This window comes from Haliotis asinina, chromosome 4, assembly GCF_037392515.1.
Source record: "Haliotis asinina isolate JCU_RB_2024 chromosome 4, JCU_Hal_asi_v2, whole genome shotgun sequence".
NCBI classification, from domain to species: Eukaryota; Metazoa; Mollusca; class Gastropoda; order Lepetellida; family Haliotidae; genus Haliotis; species Haliotis asinina.
Genome location: NC_090283.1, coordinates 3,936,212 through 3,958,379, shown reverse-complemented (window position 1 = coordinate 3,958,379; position 22,168 = coordinate 3,936,212). Strand labels below are relative to the sequence as shown.

The following is a 22,168-nucleotide window of genomic DNA, read 5'->3' as shown; positions in this document are numbered from 1 at the left end:
TGTATTTAATACCACTGCTGTAGATGAAGTTGTGCTATAACCACTTCTGTATTTAATACTGTTTCTGTAGATGACGTTATGCTATAACCACTTCTCTATTTAATACCACTGCTGTAGATGACGTTATGCTATTACCATTTCTGTATTTAATACCACTGCTGTAGATGACGTTATGCTATAACCACTTCTGTATTTAATACTGTTTCTGTAGATGACGTTATGCTATAACCACTTCTCTATTTAATACCACTGCTGTAGATGACGTTATGCTATTACCATTTCTGTATTTAATACCACTGCTGTAGATGACGTTATGCTATAACCACTTCTGTATTTAATACTGTTTCTATAGTCGACGTTATGGCCCTTATCACTTCTGTATTTGAAAGTACTGTTGCTGTAGTTGACGTTATGCTATTACCACTTCTGTATTTAATACTGCTGACGATGTCTCTTATGTACTGATGTCAACACAAAACGAAAACTAATGCAAAATGAATATAAAGATGTTTATCCTAGATCTCTTTAATTATTCAGGCTGAAATTTCTGTATCTCACAATCACACCGTGAAAATGTAAAGAGCCGTTCTCCAGTTGTAGTTCTGAAACAACAGAAAAAGCTGTATCATTAATAAAATGCCAATTCATGGAAATAAAGTAGACTTATATCAAAGCATCTTTAACGATGCAATACGTTTGGTTGAGCTTTAACAAAATATTCATCAACTGCATAATGGTAGTCGGTGGAGCCGACAACCGAGTGATTGACACATTGAGCATCGATCAACACACTAGGGACTGACGTTTATGTATGCATCAGAGCGGGCTAAGCCAGACCTGCCGTCACCTCCATGGGTTGACGAAAACTTTGTCTGAATCTTCACGGATCTGCAGGAGAGAGAGCGAGGCTACCATGTTTTTCCTTAATTGATACAGTCACGTACCATGAACACGTGGCATTATTGCCGTGATCACCTCTTGAAGTGTATGAGGCGCAGCAATTGTCCCTTCGGTGCCAAGACCTGGGGATGCATTTTTTAATCTTCCGTACAAGCTTTAAATGTATACAGTGTCATTTCCTGTGACATTTGGGTTGATGTAAGTGATTATAATTTCGGAGCATCTGGGTTGTCAATATTATGGATATAAATCCCACAACATTCACCTTGGCAGAGGCGTTGGAAGTATGTAGCCTGCTCATCTCAACACTGGACATCCACCAAGATGGAGGCATTTTTATTCTGCATCCATCAGTGCCAGTTACTGTACCCAATATGCCCACTTCAGAATCAGAGTTCGTAATCTCCATGTTGAACAGGCACAGAGAACTACCATCTAGCACGGCAATATCTTTGTTATTCGTATTTCAACTTTTTCACGTATCTCTACCATTCTGCCGTGTATCCAGCATGGTAACTTCAAGAGTATATCTTATGGTGGATTGTCGGAATGGCCACATGAGTTCTGATTACTAAGCACGAGCTCCCAAGGAGACATCGTCTACCCTATTTACGAAAAGCCGATACAAAACAATTTTGCTGCGGACAGAAATGTTGCAGACAGGTTATTAAACAGGCGAGTAACTTATGAAACATTCCTTGAAACATCTCTCCTAAAATGTTTACAGATGTATAGATACGATATAAAGTACGAGAAAAACAACAGACTATGGGAGATGATTCCAAAAGTTATATGTTTGTTAACTGCTAGATCATAATGTTTCTCCCGATGGAGGAGGGAAGACGGAAGTCATGCAGACCTACCACAAACCCATTTTCACATATGGTGAAGATGAAATGTCACAAATAATTAGTGCGAAACTGAAGGTTCTTTTCATGCTCACTGAACGAATTTGGCAGTTCAGACGACGACACGACATGTAGTCATCCAATATTGATTATACACAAGTCATTTTCAAAAAATAACATTTGAGCAATGATAAGAATGATCAAATATCAAACGATTTCATAACACTGTGCAATATGAGTTTCCATATAAAATTCATGTTTCACAAACAGGCTGTATGTTTTCATCATGCCCAAAGGAAGTTGAAACCTCACTGAAACAGCGACCATCGTTCAGAGTGACAGCTCAGTGTCGATAAATACATCAGAAACGTGTTCATCTCGCTGCTGATCAGATGACAAAGGCGTACCTTCTTGGAAAGGGAAGTTTTCCATTTGATTTACATACAACACGAACCAACCACATAGTTGTGTTACTCTGTTTATTGTTATTTTACAATGACGTTAGTCATAATTTAATCCCAGATGTTTTATATTCATTTCAGGACAGCGATGAACATTCACGTCATACTTGGCGTTGTACTTACGTTGTTATCGACGCAAGGTAAGTTTGTCTTTGCAATATAAACATCGATATCATAAAGTACTATCATAAACTAAACAACATTCATTGTTGTAGTAAAGATATATGCTATTGACTTGTGAAATTATGTAACGCTTGTTCCAGTTCCCGTTTATATTTGTGTAAGAAAGTTAACTTCGTAGGTGGGGCAACTGTACACAGGCATGTTTCTACCACTAATCATTTGTGTAATGCTTATTTACTGAGGAGTCATCAATGTTATTATCCTTCCGCTTGAACTTTACTGCCCTCTTTGCCTGTCCACTTTACTCGGTAGTAATTGTTGACATTAAACTTAATTTTACCATTGTGATCGTGGAATTTTAACGTTCAATTGCTTTAAGTACTGTTATGTTTGTAAATTATATACAATAACTTTCGATAGGAAGGTGGTTAAAGGTTTACTTAAAAAAAGAAAAACCAAATAAAAATGGTATTTGTTTTTCAGCGGAACATTGCTTAGAGGACCAACAATGCTCAAGCTGCTCAGTTACAACAACATACTGCAGTACAAAGTGCTTTCCTGGATATTTCGGCCTAAAATGTAACCTGCCTTGTAGCAACCAATGCATAAACAATAACTGTAGTCAGACAGTGCGTGGCATTGCTAAATGCTCTGAAGGTTGTGTACCTGGTTTCTATGGTCCTCGATGCAACATCCCGTGCACAGTTCCGGATAACAGGTGCTCAAAATGTCCTCAAGAATGTGATGGAATGTTCTGCAGTCTCACATCATCTTGTGTTTCTGGATGCCATGACCAATATTATGGATACAACTGCAAGAATTGTTCGCTCAGATGTCGACATTGTAACAGGATAACAGGCATGTGTGATGTGTGTCATGGTCCTTATCATGGTGTAAACTGTGAATACTCATGTGAACATTCTTCAACGGCTGACTGTATACAAACATGCGCACCTGGATTTTATGGAAGTAAGTGTTCCAAAAGATGTAGCAAAAACTGTCTAGTTTACCCTGCAAGCAATAACAGTTTGACAGGTAACAGTTCCAGCTCGCACATTTCTGAATGTCAACGATACAGTGGCGAGTGTATCAACGGTTGTGTGGGTGGTTGGTCTGGTCCAAACTGCTTCTCTCAGTGTAACTCCAACTGTTTGGGTTGTAATGAAACAGGTGCTTGTGTTGAAGGATGCTCACTTGGTTACTTTGGAGAAGACTGCCAGCCTTGTTCTAAGACCTGTTACAATAACACATGTCACTCAGAGAACGGGTTTTGTGTCAGCGGGTGCATCAGTGGACATTATGGACAATTCTGTAACCTCTCCTGTGAGAACTGTCTGAGAGGTGCCTGCGATGCTAGCACTGGGGAATGCGTTGAAGGTATATGTGTACTGAGATGAATTAAGAGTTAGCCATATCTATTATGGAATTAATGTACGCGACGCCATAAGACGTCATTTGTGTGCAAACGTTTAGTTCAGCCATAGTTCCAGCTATATGTATGCATGCAGTTCGTAAATAGTTGAGTGTGGAAGAAGTAATACAATAATCAAGACTTTGAGCATCGATCTATGAAACTGGGGCACGTTGACATAATTATGTCAACCGATTCAGCGACCTTGACCACCCGATCACGTTAATCGCCTCTCATGATTAATTCAAGTGTCTGTAGTACATGAGAATAGAAACATATGTTCCCTGAGTTGAGCTAAACCTCGTTTTAAGCACACATATCTACTCTGCGATTAATGTACACTGCGTCACAAGACGTCATTTGTACGCTGGCTCTTCTGTGCAAAATATTGCCAGCTTCAAACTGTACGTATGACAACACAACGGGAAAAATAATGCGAAATAATGTGATTATTTCATAGTAGTAGACTGCAATATCTCGACCATAATTAACCTTTCCCATAATTATAGTCAGACAAGAATTGTTGTAGTGATACCATCCTACCCGTAATCTGTGTTTCAAAAAAGCCATGAAAGACAGCAGTTGTATGGGCAATATCTTTGAAAAAAATGTGTAGCGTGACCACACGCTGACGTTTTTGTACAAATCATTCTATCAGTAATTTTGACTGAGTGATATTGGGGCGTTGTTGTACCATGGATACGTAATAATCAGTGTCATATCTGATTCGGCAGTAGGAAGTGTTATAATGATTTCGACTGCACTACCAACAATTACAGATATGCTATATTCCATACGTTGTAGAGCCAACTTGGAGCACCATGACTGTTGTATCAGCAGGCCTCTCCACATCGTGTATACTTCTCATTGTTGGGATAGTTTGTGTTTTCCTTGTCCGCCATTGCCGCAAAAGATCTTCAACAGAAAGGCTGGTGTTTTTAATCTCTATTTTGGAAAAAAGGTGTAAAGTATACTCAATACCTTTTCGCAGGTGACTAATGCTTGGAAGTTTCTTTAAGATTAACATCATGATTTTGTACAACTAGTACAAATAGAGGTAACCTTTCATGGCGACTGCTGAGATAACTCTGTCTGCCCATCAAGTCTATCAATATGATCAATTTCAAACGAATTACTTTCAAATATGTTGAAATGTTCCATCAGTCTGATTCAGGTTAACCGTTGTGGACTAACTGAGCATTTTGCAGCAAATGAAAGCAAAATATTAACGTAGTTTTACACATCAACAAAATCATTGTAACACAGGTACCACACGGAAATGGAAAGAAGCGGGATGTTATAACTCTTGTATACATTTCCAGGGAAAATCAAGGAGATGAGTTGACACATACAGAGACATCACGGCCAGCGGAAAGCTCAGGCTACTATGCAGTACATCGATACTGGGAAATAAACGATTATGATGAAGTATCTAACCCACAAGATCAGCAACAAGGACGGGCAGAGGCAGAAGATTACGATGAAGTATCTAACCCACAAGATCAGCAACAAGGACGGGCAGAGGCAGAAGATTACGATGAAGTATCTAACCCACAAGATCAGCAACAAGGACGGGCAGAGGCAGAAGATTACGATGAAGTATCTAACCCACAAGATCAGCAACAAGGACGGGCAGAGGCAGAAAATTATGACGAAGTATTCCAACAGCATGAGCAGCACCAAAGACCGACAGAAGTGTCTCAGCCGCATGGTCAGCAACGAAGGTCTATTTTGGCAGATTCTTCTCGGCCACTTGACACAAATGTCAGTTGTGATCCCACACTTCTTCTTTTGACGAACAGCATTCCTGGTTCCCTTAACACTGAAGACCACCGCGATGATATATCAAACAGCTCAGCTAGTCCTTCCCAGTCATACACTCCCTCAATGGGGGACATTTTTATCAATGATCCAGAAACCATTGTCAGATATATTTCACCAACTGAAGAGAAAACCTAGTGTTTGACAGTAGAATACAACACAAAACTGAAAGTACATCATATTGCTTCCTTCTTCGTGAAATCATTGAAATAAACCAAGGTGATCACTAATATGGTAAGCGTGAGTGATGGACCCCCTTTACTATCTGTGTAACATTTACCTTGGTGTGTTGGTTCCACAGTGCCGTCTGAAATAACTTTCTTTATGTGTATATCGTCTTTGTTTACGTCAGTGATGTCATTCTAGATGTCGGTGTTTCAAGTTTATTTAATTTTTGACATTCGTGATTATAGTCAAGCGCTTTCCCTAACTTTGAGGTCTGGAGATTATAGCTTAAGCGTTGAAGCTTACTTTAAAATATGTTTTTTATAGATTCGTCTGCAAATTTGTCAAAAAATGTTTCTGTAGCTCAAAAACATATTTCCTACATTTGCTCTGTTCGATTCAGTATTTCAGATGGGATTTGTAAAATGAATAATCTGCCGAACAAAGAAACTCAAACTTAAATCCAAATTTGATCAAAGCCAATGTCTTAAGGCTGACTTCACGGGTAAGATCAAATGCAGCTAGCTCACCACGGAATAACCATTTCGAAGTTGTATCATATATTAGCCACCATCAAACAAGAGCGTGTGAAAATGTTTGATAAATATAAAAATCATCACTTCCTGGAGACTTCACCAAGGGACTAACACCATTTCAATAGAATTAGTTTTTATAATACGATAACCACAAGACGTGTCTTTTTGTCTGTATATACCTGAAATATTCTATTGTTTTATCAACATGTTCCTATGATAATATTGTAACTTCCTATTAATTTGTACATAATTTGTACCACGAGAACCAATTTCATAAGAGGTGACCACTGAAGTCAACGTGTTAAAATGCATGCTACATGTGATTGCTGCTGAGTATTAGCAGAATGCTGCTTACTCAATAAACACTGACTGAACAATTCTAAAAAGGCTTAACTTTGTTCTATACGTTCGATTTAACTGATTACTGGAAATGTATGCTGTAACGTACAAGAGCAATCAGTTGAAATTGTACATGTCTTTGTGCATATATATCTGTCAACTAAATTACAGTTAACATGGCTTCATATAGTCATACGAAGAAGGAACGAGTCGTCTTCTGATAATCTTTTTCCACTCCATGGAACTATTTACGTCATTGTCAACACACTCACCGACGGGACAATGGATGGTGACTGTCGGTCAGTTCTTTGAATTGACTGAAAGCATAAAACTGTATCACCAAGAGATTGATTTTTCCTTGGGAAATTTTCCACATTCCGTACTTTAAGGTTGTGCTGAGATTCTTTGAAATCTAATGTCAAGGTTTAAAAGGCTCGACGAAAATGAGCAAGCATACTCAAAAACCACTGTACTCATTAGCAGTGGAGATGTCCACGAATCGTGAGTGCGTGAGTTAAAAGTTCACAACACATCGGCAGGTTTTCGGCTATATAGTGACGAGGAACATTTGATTTAACTATAAGAAACCATTAACTAGGTATCACAATTTCAGCTTACAAACTACACATTACAAATGATAAGAGAAACCTGACTTAACACAAACAATACAGTTACATGTAATACCATTAAAAACGAGCTATAGACCGTCAGAGCTCCATGCTGGGATCCATCGGGACTTACAGTACTTTGACTTCCTGAATGGCCTCAGCAGGATTTACTTTCATCGAAGGCAGTTGTAAGAAAAGCAAACAATAAATTAAAACATGTCAAAATTTGTGAGCATAAAATACTGATTATCTTCAAAGAACTGCAATACCATTTAGACTAACATGCTATCGCCAGAGGACATCTTTTTACAATATATCATCCCCATTAAACAACGCTGCCACAATCATAATATTAGTTATCAATTACATCAACTTTAGTGAAAATACGTCCATTCCAAATCTATTGTACAAATCTATTTCTTTTTAGTAAACATAAATGAAAATTCAGTTGCTAAAAAGATCTTGTAAGTTTGAATCTTGGTAATAAGTTTCCCTTGTGAATGAAAATTCTACACAGTAAAGCAAGTAGTGTTTGACTGTGATCCTCGTATCACAAGGGATACAGAATGGAGGATCCTCTCCTTCAAAAAATACTCACAAGTAAACGAGAATGACCGGTTTGATATTCTCTTATCACACCTTCATCACGTCTGGATTAACATTCTCAGCAGGTATATCCTAAGGTCTGTTTAATTTCATGAAGTTTGTTTATACCTACTTAAACGTTTCACCTTGCATTAAATGTTTATTTTACTCTCTGATATAACGTTTATAATCAGAGTATGGTAGCAAGAGTGGAAAACGAACCTTGCACATTAAACAAGTAATGCAAATGGTAAATAAACAATGCCACCTGAGCCGTAACTGGAATCGTACTCGTGTCACAGGTTCAGTTCATCCATTGTGTAGCACAGCATCCCTGGCATATTTAACAATGTTTGTTCCAAACAGCTTGCCATACAGAGGAACTCGTTGCTAGCAGGTATATCCTGAACTAATGCTGCTCCTGCACTCATATATAAAATGAAATGAAACCTGCACATGCCATGTGCTTGGAACACACCACCCTGTTCGTATTTTCCTAATTACAGAAATGCAAGCTTGTTTGTTAAAATAAAGAATCATTTCAAATCAGATGTCAAACGTAATCACGTATATTAAAATAAAGTCAGATGTCAGATGTAATCATGTATTCGAATAACTTTATTTAATAATGGTTTACTAACAAATTCATAATTGTTACCATTTTAGTAAATATGTAAATGTCAGAATAGTTTTACTTTATCATACTAATTAATAATGACACACCATGCTGGCAGTGGCAGCCCTGTACAGAATTTCCTAATTACAGATTTATGGCACGCTCGTGTTTGTATATGAAAATGGCAAAACATTGGACACCAGCCCAGTAGTCGTGTTTTATGCCTGCGAGACACGGAAGAAAACTGTTCATCCTCAAAGTGAGTTACAACAGAGAGAGGAAAAGTGCCTGGAATGCCAGGACGCTCCAAATCTTGCCAACAGATTTATCACCCCCTGCCATAACCAGCTGAGACGGCACACCTGCGACCACATTAACGAAATGCAGAGGTTCACCATCAAGACATCATTGTCCTTCTGATGATGACTCCTTAGAAACTGGCAAAATACCATTCAATTTCAGTATCACAAGACCATCAAACCCTGGAAACGGTAATAAGTATCAAAGGGTCAGAATTTCTCAACCAAGAGGCAGTTGGTTGTTGGGATATAGAGAATACTCACAAATGATAATACAGCTATGTGGACAATAATCCGAAGACATCCTAAGTACCATTTCGTGTACAACTCGATGTTGTTTCAACAACCGCAGGATTCCGTTCCAAGCAAAGTCAACTTTTGAGGTACACCTCTCTAGCAATTACAGCAGGTTTAGACCCATACCGTTTTCATAGCAGGCCTAAATGTGTTAGTATCGACAACCAATTTATAAACCTTCAACACTGCAGCCTTGGCAATCAAAACTCCTGTCATTATGCTGATTTAACTCCCGAACTATACCCCTCAATAGCCTTTGTAAGTACATCACTCATTACTCATGGAGCCAGTGTAAAGTGCTAGTTGCCTTCTGAAAGTGTAAAGAAAGCTGTTCAACATCACTTTCACTGAACAAATGTAAACTGTTATGAAAGACGTTTACAACATTTTATCTAAAAGATTGTCATAACCAAATATAAAGCATAACAACCATAACAAACGGTTTTATACTGACATTGCGAGCAGCCACTATTGCCATTTGAGCAGATATGTAACCACAGCCCATGCCTGTGATTAATTAGTGGATCTATTTGCTTCTCTATAGCCAAAAAGTATATTCCTCGAAATGCAGGTAAGAAGTGTGATGATTTCCCAAACATAGTCATGGTTAAGCCTTTTTCGTTTACAGAGGATGAACCAATTCAAGATTGTAAAGATTGTAAATTGAAGCAACAAAACCTTTTCACTTCCATCAGATACGTCCATCAGTATCTCTGCTAGAGGCTGAGTCGATTTGTGGTTATAGAGTATTACAATTGTACACAGTTGTTAATAAACAATCGAGTCTGGACCAGACAATCCAGTGACTGTCACCGACAGAACATGTGCATATGAATGGATCACCATGGGTCTTGGTAAAAAAACGGTGTTCGACCTCAAATGCTGCAGCTATTGCAATAATGCTCCACACACAAGGGAATTTCACTACTGGAACGTTAAAATTATCCCTTTTGTCATAGAGCCTTGAGGAAAGACGTATGTCCCTCTCAATCTTCATGCACATAAAAACATTGAGGCGTTCTAACTTTCAGGTTGGTAAATCAGTGGAAGGGATCTGGCTATTTGATGGTTATTGGACGATATTACATAATAGATATACCTTAACCTCACGTTAAGCTTCTTTTACGCTGTTTTGATTTTGCCAACCCAAGCAGAAATTCTGATTCATATTCATAAAGAAACATATTCCCATGGCGGGGTGCACAGTGGGTACCCATGTTTCACCCCCGAATTTTACTTGGGTGTTATTACTGATGACGTTTAGCAGTTTATATAGTGTTGCAGCCACTCTACTTTCAGTCACTAGCTGTATAGCTTCCTCATCCTTACAAGGTACATGTTGCCAGGTGGTTAGACTAGGACACATAGGAACAGTACTGAACAGTTTTTTGATGGTCCCAGATAGGGTCGATCCCGAAACATCAACCTCGCTGTATCACTAGCCTAGCCTAACATATATATGGCAGCGTTTGATATGACACCTGTCACAGCTTCTTTATTGAAACAATTAATGTAAGACTGATGACATACATCGGTTATGTTGTTTGAGGCAATTTAAGTGGGAATAACTACAAATTGTTCCGGCTCAACACCCAGAATTTGGATAACAGCTGGCTGGGACAGAAGTAAAACACCAATAAACAATGAAAGATATTTCCAAATGTTAATTGGTAGTTGAGTAATAGACGACAGTGGCAGGAAAATGCGTATTCACGCAGGATTTCTACTTCATGAAAACACATTACAAGTATGGTGAAGATAAAAGTTGACATATAATCAGGGCGCAAACTCATTCGAACCTGAACGGGTCAAAAGGGCCGCAAAACAGAAAAGTCAAAAGGGCCTCATCCTCCCAGTCAAAAGGCCCACATATAAATGAAATGATAACATCTTCTTTCAAAATCATTATCATAAAACATTTTTCATCTACTCAATGTATATTTTGTGCATACTATTACGAATTACTGTTAGGAATTTGGTGTGCCAAAGGTGTAAGAAATCCCCCGTGAACCAGCAAAATATAACAAAGACAAGTCTATAAAGTTCAAATGTTATTATTAGCAATGAGAGCAAGGTTTACAAAGTCACAAGTTAATTTCACAATCCTGATTACAAATTCAATACAGATGAGATAAAATCTAAGGCAATGGATCACAAGATATAATGACAAAATCTAAGGGAATGGGTCACAAAATATATAGTCTATAGTATATAGAATCATCTATGCAGAATGTGAACACAGCGATCCGTCTGACAGCAGATAATGTAGATTCAGGCGTTGAAGGATTTTGATGATCAAGCGTTGGCAGTTTGAATGTATGATTGAGTGTCAACAAACACACGACAACTCGCCTATATATATACTAGCAGTCATTTCTCGAAAGTTCCAGCACTTATGAACATCGCTAACACCGTACAATGGTCTCGAAGCAGTCTCCCAGAAGTGAACACATAGAAAACTAGAATCCGGACAACCTGAATCCTAAAAATGCGGATCATCTATTATACGAAATGTGACCCATCATAATTATTATTCAAAACACTAAACATTGTGACCCAATAATAATTATTACTTAATTAACAACAAAGTATACAGAAAATACACACTCGTAACAATACTAGTCCTGCTCTCAATAGATATTATTTTCGATATTAGAAAGAACATAATCACAAACAATAAATGAGGTAATGTTTATTTCATTTCAGTATCAAAATATACTTGCCATTTATGACTATGACAAACATAATGTCTTTCAATATGGTACCACAACACACAGGAAGAGACTACGAAATATATATTACACAAAAACACATACACAATGTGCCCCTTTCATGTTATATGTGTGTTTTGACTACCATGTAAGGTGTCACTGACTTGTTGTTTTTTTTCTCTTCAGTGAACAAAATATTCAATGTTAGAATATTTTAGAGTATTGCCTTTGTTAATAAACCTTACAACTGACACTGAGTTTATTCCTTGTCAATGTGTGACAGTATAAGGTCATAGACAGACTTGTTTTACATATCACTTCCCTCTACTATGGCAGTAAAATGTGTGAAGTATTTGGAACCCGTGAGAGAGCATGCCATCAAGCGTGATAGTTGCACACGATGAACCCACAGGATAGGTAACACTGGAGTTTGAAGACACCAATATTTCCAGCTTGTGTACAGTGAGGATCGTTTTCGTTTTAGCAGACACATATGCCAATCCACTGAAAATGCAGCTGCATCTGTCAGTATAGAAGTTGGTCATTTATCTCTGACACTGGAGATACATCAATACATCATCCCATTAAACAACGCTGCCACAATCATAATATTAGTTATCAATTACATCAACTTTAGTGAAAATACGTCCGTTCCAAATCTATTGTACAATCCTATTTCTTTTTAGTAAACATAAATGAAAATTCAGTTGCTAAAAAGATCTTGTAAGTTTGAATGTTGGTAATAAGTTTCCCTTGTGAAGGAAAATTCTACATAGTAAAGCAAATAGTGTTTGACTGTGATCCTCGCATCACAAGGGATGCAGAATGGAGGATCCTTGTCCTTCAACAAATACTCACAAGTAAACGAGAATGGCTGGTTTGACATTCTCTTATCGCACCTTCATCACGTCTGGAGACTTCTGCAGGATCCAATCAAGTCCCTTGTGCTGATATCACAGACCTAGCTGAGAAGTCTATGGGACATTCAGCTAAAGAAATTGTGTAATGTTGACTATACAGTACTGGATAGTGGCACACAGACGGAGAAGCCTCTCCTTGTTTCGGGAGGATGTACCAAGCTTCAAAAGGTTGGTACATTAACATGTATCAAAGTAATAAATCTTATATTCATATGAATTATTTTAAGTGGATGAACAGTAAAACAGTATAAATAACTTCAGTGTTAAAATGTTAAATCAACTGTTAATGCAACATTGTTTGGTTTGGATTTCATGTGTTTCCCTTTGCTTGTCAGCAAGAACGAGGTCAGAAGATTTACTGGCGTTGTCGTCAGCGAAGGTCAGAAGGTTTACTGGCGTTGTAGTCAGCGAACCACGTGAACTGCAACAGTGCTTCAGAACACAAACACCCTTGTGAAAGGTTCCCATAGACACCCACTTCAGCAGGCCCGAGTGAAAATGAAGATAAGTCGTTAACTCGTTAAGATGTTTTGTTAAAACCTGCATGTGAGAGGCATAAATGCATAGTCATTGCAGTGACTAACAGCTACTACTCAATTAACTGGAAATGGGATTAAAAGAATGCTTATGTAATAAGATGATAAACAGGAACAGATCAGTATTGCTTCAGCTAATGTGAATTCCATGTGCAGGAGACAGCTCTGTGTAACCTACAGGAGTATGGTCGAGCGATTGCTGAGAGAATTACATATGAGTTTGTGGGTGACAACCCTCTTCCAGGAGGCGCCATGGATCCAGACACTCTGGCAAGGATTGCCAACTACTGTAGGGGGAATGATTTGGTCTAAAGACCAAGAAAACTTGTATTCTGAGGTATTAAGTTCATAAAGTATGTAAAAGTAAGAGGATTAATAGTTGTAAAATAGGATGGAGGTATCAACTATGTAGAGAATAGGTTTTCATCGGGTATGTTCCTCCAACTTCTAGATGATTTCCTGCCTGAGAATTTTCTATACGGTGACATCAACGTGAAGGAGAAGCGCCACCTTCTGTTTGCTACAGAGAGGTAACTCTCCCAATATGCCTAGCAATGGTTTATAGATGGTATATTCAAGATTGTCAAGGATCCATTTTATCAACTGATGTCTGTGCATGCTTTTCTGAAAGTTGAGAACCAAATGAAGGTGGTGCCTCTCTCCTTTGCTGTGATATCGCGTAGAAGGAAGCTGGGCTTCATCAAGGTGTTTTGACAGCTGCTGGAGTGCCTGCCCAACCCTCCTCGAGTGAAGGTCATCACCATGTATTTTGAGTTTGCCCCGGGCTTGCTCTAGGTGTCGTCCTACCAGGCGTGAGACTACGTGGATGTGTTTTCCACTTCCCTCAAGCCATTTGGAGGAAATGGCAAGAGTTGGGACATGACTGCATTTCTATGGTTACACGATGCCATTTAGAAAGTGGTCAAATGCAACATATGTCATATTTGGGATTTCACTTTCTTAGTAAAGTACAAATTCTAGTACTTTTTTGGCTGAGTCCCATCTGGGATTCGAACCTGCACCCTCCGAGTCAGGCACCCAATCGCCAGCACACGAAGTCAGCCACCGCGACTTCCACAAAATGGAATCCCGGATGGGACTCAGCCATAAAAGTACTATAATTTGTACTTTACTAAGAAAGTGAAATCCCAAATATGACACATGTTGATTGTATTTCCTATGGTAAACTTTTAGTCAATTTTATTATTATATAGAATAAATTATGATAACGAAACTGTTACAAAAGTTCTCACATGAAACTTGCGTTCTTATAATATACCTATTCAATTGCAGAAATCATACAGGACCAACCAGGGCGTACATAAATTCATATAGAAAGTCATGTCCCTGGCTTACCTCTCACCCAGTCATATCAGACCAGTCTTCTTGACACTGGAGGCAAAGGCTGACAGACAGATGGATGGCCAGCTGAACATTCCCTGTCAGCAGCTAGTCTGTCTTCAAACAGACAATAAAAGCCAACAACCATGTTGAAAGTAACTTGACATCGCATAGCATAGCATAGCATAGCATAGCAATCTAATAAGCATTTATATGTAATTCTGTATTCAGGTTGGAACAGAAGGAAGAACAGCAGGAATGGGGAGGGGACTCTTGGCCTGTGCAAACCCATCGCTGCTCTACACAAGGAGGCGAGGCAGGTGAATATCCAAGCAGGACTTTTGCATCATTGGAAACTGAAATTGGATACTGGTACAGGAAGAACAGCCAGCAGGACCCAGTAGGTGGTGTTTGCTGCCTAAAGGGTCTTTAAGAATGGAGGCATTTGCCCAATGGAACTGTTGTGCTTGTGGTCGAGGCTGAAAGGGCCAGTGTGAAAGTTGAGTGAGATCTCTTGAAACGATGACTTTGTGTGCAATGAAATATATAACCATTACATACAGCTAACATTTGTCACTATTTCCGTGCTAATATTGAAAGCAGGATTAGTAGGCACAAAATATACATTGTATTGATGTATAAATAACATATCCAAGGGATTAGTAACAACTTACATGACACTCAAAAGACAACTAGTGAATGTATTGTGTATATGTGTTTTTTGTGTAATATTTTAGTTTCTCACTGGTGTGTTGTGGGACCACTTTTAAAGACATTTTGTTTATCACAGTTTTAAATGGCAAGTGTTTTGATACTGAACTGAAATACATAACCATTACTTAATCTGTTTTTTGTCATTATTTTCTTTCTAATATTGGACCCGTGAAGGTCCGGGGTAGAACAGGCCTTCAGCAAACCATACTTGCCATAAAAGGCGACTATGGTTGTCGTACGCGTAAGAGGCGACTAACGGGATAGGGTGGTCAAGCTCGCTGACTTGGTTGACACGTGTCATCGGTTCCAAATTGCGCAGATCGATGATGTTGATCACTGGATTGTCTGGTCCAGACTCGATTAGTTACAGACCACCGCCATACAGCTGGAGTGAGTGAGTGAGTTAATATTTAACGTCACATCGGCAATATTGCAGCCATACCATACAGCTGGAATATTGCTGAGTGCGACGTAAAATTAACCTCACTCACTCACTTTTCTAGCATGGAAAGAATATCTATTAAGAAGAGGACACAATTTGCAGCCCTTTTGACCTTTCCGCTTTGGCAGAGGCTTTTGGCGTGCCCACTGAACGAAAGGAATCTGAAACCTGGTATACAGCCGACCAGGCTACTCATAACTATAACATAATTTGAGTACATAGATATATTTCAAAACGTTTTCAATGAAATTACGTTTCCGCATTGATAAGACATCAAACGATGTTACAGTGGAATACAGAATGTGGAAATTGTTTTAAGTATCATTGAGAAAACATGTCCGTGATGACATCATCATTAACCCAACTTTGCATGTAACATTCATGTTTCACACAGAGACTGTATGTCTTGATCATGCCCAAAGGAAGTTGAAACCTCGCCGATTGACATCTTAATGCCGGTAACTACATCAGAAATTTGTTTCTTTAGTCAGTCCATCTCGCAGCTGATCAGACGGTAAAGGCGTATCTTCCTTGAAAGGTAAGTTTTACACTTGAGCATCACGAATCAACCGTATATTTATGTCATTCGTAATTAATTGTTATTTCAATTCACAATGAGGTTAGACATAGTATAATTCCTGTTTTCAGGACAGCGATGGACATTCATGTCATACTCAGCGTAGTACTTACGTTGTTGTCGACGCAAGGTAATTTTTGTAATTGGTTTTATAAAAAATAATATCACATCAGTGTGTTTCCTCTGACCAGCATTCATTGTTGAAGCAACATGTGAAGTTACAGAAGCCTTGTCCCGGTCACCCTTAATGTGAAAGAATGTTGGCTTCCGTGAGTGGGGAACTGTTCTCAAGCGTCTGCGGGTAGGGGTAGGTTTTTCAGCGCATCAAATTTTAAACCGACGTCATAGTTTCTTCCACATTACAGTCAGAATATGTATATTCTTTGTTCGGATACTGGGGAACTATTACCAGATATTCTGATTCATATGTCTGCTCATTAACATTTGTATTTCTTGCTTACAGAGTAGTAATCAATACCATTGTTCTCTCGCAGGAGCTGTACAGCACTCTTCCAGTGTTCACTATTTACTGTACTCTTCTGCTGTAATTAACATTCTAACATGACTTCAGTAAATAACACATTGTGTATTTGTTTAAAATCTGAATAATACGGTTATGGTAGAATGGAGATAAACGTAATGTGTTGGAAAATAAGAGGTATATAACGAAATTATGCTAGCTCTAAATTTAGTATTTGAAACCGTGCGCTGCGCGTTCGGTTTTAAATCAAATTAAGAGCTATTATAATTTCGTTATATACCTCTGATTTTACAACGCAGTATGTTTATCTCCTAATTATTTTTTTTCCAAATTTGATTAAAGATTCACTTACTATAGTTTATTTCATGCTTGTAAATCATACATAATAAGTGCATAAGATTTCGAGATGTTGGTACCAAACCCAAAAATGTTGAATTTATGTTGTTTCTTTATTACTCACCCGTTGAAGATATGACTGTTTAATAATTTTACGAAGTGTTTTACAGTTATGACGTCACAATGCTAATATCTCTGCCCCATTGACTCGCAGAAAGATGAATTCTTAGGAGTGAAATACTTTCCTCAATATTATTTTGCTATTGTTGGGTGAGCAATAAACAAACGACTAAACAATGCCGTTTCGATACCAAATCATACACTCGTTTCATAAATATGGTATTACACGGGGCATGGATTAGTATCCGTTGTGTATTCTCTGTTAGTGACAGATATTAAATGAAATAGTGATTGTTGTTACAGCGGAACATTGCTTGGAGGACCAACAATGCTCAAGCTGCTCAGTTACAACAACATACTGCAGTACGAAGTGCTTTCCTGGATATTTCGGCCTAAAATGCAACCTGCCTTGTAGCAACCAATGCATAAACAATAACTGTAGTCAGACAGTGCGTGGCATTGGTAAATGCTCTGAAGGTTGCGTACCTGGTTTCTATGGTCCTCGATGCAACATCCCGTGCACAATTCCGGATAACAGGTGCTCAAAATGTCCTCAAGAATGTGATGGAATGTTCTGCAGTCTCACATCATCTTGTGTTTCTGGATGCCATGACCAATATTATGGATACAACTGCAAGAAATGTTCGCTCAGATGTCGACATTGTAACAGGATAACAGGCATGTGTGATGTGTGTCATGGTCCTTATCATGGTGTAAACTGTGAATACTCATGTGAACATTCTTCAACGGCTGACTGTATACAAACATGCGCACCTGGATTTTATGGAAGTAAGTGTTCCAAAAGATGTAGCAAAAACTGTCTAGTTTACCCTGCAAGCAATAACAGTTTGACAGGTAACAGTTCCAGCTCGCACATTTCTGAATGTCAACGATACAGTGGCGAGTGTATCAACGGTTGTGTGGGTGGTTGGTCTGGTCCAAACTGCTTCTCTCAGTGTAACTCCAACTGTTTGGGTTGTAATGAAACAGGTGCTTGTGTTGAAGGATGCTCACTTGGTTACTTTGGAGAAGACTGCCAGCCTTGTTCTAAGACCTGTTACAATAACACGTGTCACCCAGAGAGTGGGGTTTGTGTCAGTGGGTGTATCAGTGGACAGTATGGACAATTCTGTAACCTCTCCTGTGCGAACTGTTTGATAGGTGCCTGCGATGCTAGCACTGGGGAATGCGCTGAAGGTAAATGTTTACTGAGATGAATTAAGAAAAAAGGATTCAGCATATCTGTTCTGCGATTAATGTACACTGCGTCACAAGACGTCATTTGTACGCTAGCTCCTCTGTGCAAAATATTGCCAGCTTCAAACTGTACTTATGACAACACAAAGGGAAAAATAATGCAAATTGAATATGCAAAAAAATGTGATTATTTCATAGTAGTTCAAGATGAATTAAGACTTAGATATAGTTACTATGGAATTAATGTACCCGCCATGAACACAAATGATCATTTGTGTGCAAACGTTTAGTTCAGTAACATTCCAGCTGTATGTATGCATGCAGTATGTAAATGATTGAATTTGAAAGAAATAATACAATGGTCAAGACCTCTGAAACTGGAGTACGTTGACATATGTCAACCAATTCAGCGACCCTGACCACCCGATCACGTTAATCGCCTCTTACGATTGATTCTAACCAGAGTCTGTAGTACAGGGGAATAGAAACATGTGTTCCCTGAGTTGAGCTAAGCCTCGTTTTAATCACACGTTTCCATGTTAGGAGCTTTGTGACCGTGTTTTAGAAATATAGCCTGATGATTCTATGTGGAAATTCGCATGACACATTTTATTTGAAATTTGACTTGTATTATTTTATTACGGAGTCGCTGTATGTCTGCTTGACGTTGCCCAGCGTCACGTTATGATTGGACATTGGTCAAACAAATGGCTACGTTCATGTCGTCAAAAACACACTTACCTCACATTATAACTGTGATAATCTAGTTAGTTTACTGTCCTTTGTCGACAGTTGTTTTGACAGACAGATGATAGTAACTATACATTTTAACTACTCACTAGCCACCTTATACTATCCCAAGCACATTTTCCTTTTTGCGTTACTGTTCATAGAACAGGTTTGATATTATCAGTGGCACGTGTTTATTGACGGGGAGTTTCAGAAATTCTTTCATAAATAATTTCCTCAACTATTTTGTTCGTTACGTCCAAATGAATCTGGCACCCGTAGCGAACCGCCTCCTCGTGGTGAGTGGTGGATAAGACTAAGAGCTCGCCAAACCCCCGTTGTGGACCTGGGCAAATATTTGGTCCACCAACCTGCTTGCACTGGGTTGCGTCCCTGTGTCGGTGGAGGACGGGATCCTGGTGGTTGAGGGTACTAGGAGGTCCTGCTGCTCAACACACCCGGTTGAATGGGCCCGTTTCAAACAGTCAGCTGGTACCACCAAGCCCTTAGCATTACTACATGTATTGTTGCGTAAAGCGTAACATGTGTATTGCTTGGTCTTGGCCGATTTTTGGACCCTCTGAATTTCAAGTATACAATTCCACGTTTTTGCCTAGAGTCGTATGCCCAGAGGCTCGAGGGCCAATCTGATGTTTCTTTTCTTTGTGCATCAGCTGATCGTGCAACAACTGGCTTAAACTTTTAGCTGCCACGTAATGATACCTGTCATCTTTTTCAGTAAGAAATAAATTGATTCTGCATACCCACCTGGAGCTGATTCAGTGTACGATGGTTTTGTTGCCTTCGTCACCGAACATGTTGACATTTGCGAAAAGGTTTATTTTTTTTTCAATCTCGTCTAGTAGGAGATGGGCGTGAGGTGCTCTACACCTGAATGTCTCGATCAACGGATAGCTGGAACGCCGTCGGTTCATGCACAGCAGCTATCGCCGCCATTACCGCGCAGTAAAGATCAACACCGTTGCCTTTGTTTTCAGGGTTAACAATGGCTTTTTATTCCAGAAATGTCTGGGAATGGTTAGCCAGGATCTACCTTTGAGCTGTTGGTAATTCACAATATCAAGATACACGGTGTCGATGGTGTCCACCACCCATCCCGAGCCCCTGTGGGTATATTTCACCAATAATTCTTTTTTTAATGACACATCAATAGAGGATGCAATTGATTGTTGCGTGAGTACTTGTTTGGAAATAAAGCACGATGGACACGGTGCTGCCGTCTCTCTGTGTTTTGTCAAGTGTCATTTTATCATCAGTTGGTATTTGACACTTTTCAAATCATCCAACTCTACGTGAAGTTTACTATTGATCAAAGATGTGAGTTTATCGGAGTCGATATTGGAATTGACCACCATTTTCCAGCCTCTCAGATACTTACCTTTTCCGCGTGGTCTGTCATCTCAAGTTGACCAGTTTGGTGTCTTCCTCAGGCGAGAATAATGCTTCAATCCCCATTCTTTGGCTTGAAGTTTGAGGTCTCACTAAGTAAGGGTTTTGATGTACTTCATGTCAAGCAAGGTGTGCAGTTGGGATTTCCTCATGCAAAAAATAACCCACCAATCCATGTTTTTTTTTTGCCATCGCTTGAGTTCGCAATGATCATCATGATTGCTCTATTCACATGCTAAATCAAATGTCTAACAGAATTGTTATAATCACATTCAGATTGATTTGATAGATTAGTCTTTTTACTTCTTGTAAATAAGTTGGTTTCAGATGACGTCCACTCCGTGGTCTTTATATGAACCATAATTACATTTCGCTCCAGTACTGCAAAACCAATAGCAATAAACCCTTTCAGATGGGTACTGTAGTACCCCTCGGTCCTGCATTTGTTGCAGCAGGTTTCTACTTCTACCTGTTACCATGTATAAGCAACAACACGGACCGCTATGTCAACGAGGGCAATGAAGATCACCTCCCGATGCTGCTGTTCTTTGGAAGGTGTGTAATACTGAGCAAGGGTGGGTTCGTCATGAAGAGGGGCGAGCGGTTTGCTGATGAGCAGGTAGTATTGTAGGCTGTTGTCAGTAACGTCTTCGAACATTCGAAGTGTGTGATTTTCACGCTGGCGTTGGGTGTTGATGAAGTCGATTCTTTCCATGATGTGCTTTTTCACATACTCGGCTTGCACAGCCTGCAGTTGTTCCACAGCCAAATCATGATGTTGCTGTTCCACTTCAGTCTTGGTGCCTTTGTTCTATCACAATTAGGAGAAGAGGTAACTGCTGATGAAAAAGGCCAAGGTATTGACTAATCCACGGCCGAGCATTATCGAGATCGTTGCTGTCTCTTATTTGTATTATATCTTTTTCAATATTTCAATAAATATTCCGGAATGGTTTGAAGAGCATCTCTTTGGTGGCCTGTCCCACAGCGAACACGAGCATGCCCATGTCATGCAGATTGTTTTGTGATCATTTTGTTCAATCAAGCATAGCTTATGGCCGCATGATATGTGTTGTTGACGCAACTTTTTTCCGTCTTGATTAGACATGGTGTATATCCTCAAATTATAACATGGTGTGAGAATGCACTTCTAATTGAGCTGCTGCTGGTGCTACCAATGTTGTTGCTACCGGTTTGAATTTGTACAGCAATGCGGCCACAACAGCGATGTATGCCGCTGCTACGCCCTCCATTCGCGTTTCTGTTTTTTCCCTGCTGTTTGGACATCCAGTCTTTGCACCTCGGGGGTACTTTTAGGGGTATCATTTTTTCAGATGACAGTCTTCATCGGTTCCTCCTCTGCTGTCAGTTGTTCTGGGACAGGTTCCTTTGTAATTTCTGTTTTTCCCACGTCATGTTGTACACTAGGGTTATATTTTTTTCTGTAATAGACAGAGAAGCCAAAAGCATCCCATATCAATCAAAACAAGTCACAGCTGAAGGTGCTCAAAGTGTGTCAGATGAAGGGATCTTTCTCGAGGTCTTTCCGCAGGTACAAGCAATGTTCCACTGGAATGGGAATGGGATGCGACGCGATGCCGACCTAGATTTACATCGGGGTCGATCCTGTGGTTTTCATCCTTTC

At 39.3% G+C, this 22,168-nt stretch overlaps 1 protein-coding gene across 1 annotated transcript; it reads left to right on the top strand.

The window, feature by feature from the left end:
• Window positions 1–2,297: 2,297 nt before the first annotated feature.
• LOC137282172 (uncharacterized) lies at window positions 2,298–21,391 on the top strand. The gene is made up of 12 exons (XM_067813900.1): window positions 2,298–2,349; window positions 3,518–3,709; window positions 5,098–5,454; window positions 12,741–12,808; window positions 13,333–13,465; window positions 13,628–13,706; window positions 14,749–14,917; window positions 16,322–16,380; window positions 17,491–17,531; window positions 18,193–18,384; window positions 20,976–21,078; window positions 21,319–21,391. The coding sequence occupies exons 1-12, from the start codon at window positions 2,298–2,300 to the stop codon at window positions 21,389–21,391; spliced, it is 1,518 nt and encodes a 505-aa protein (XP_067670001.1).
• The last annotated feature ends 777 nt before the right edge of the window (window positions 21,392–22,168 follow it).

Bases quoted from the DNA above. Each gene is read 5' to 3' on its own strand.
- LOC137282172 (XM_067813900.1), top strand. From the start codon at position 2,298: ATGAACATTCACGTCATACTTGGCGTTGTACTTACGTTGTTATCGACG. The intron at 3,710-5,097 runs GTATATGTGTAC...TGACACATACAG, and splicing joins CACTGGGGAATGCGTTGAAG to AGACATCACGGCCAGCGGAA. The intron at 5,455-12,740 runs GTCAGCAACGAA...TTGACTATACAG, and splicing joins AGAAGTGTCTCAGCCGCATG to TACTGGATAGTGGCACACAG.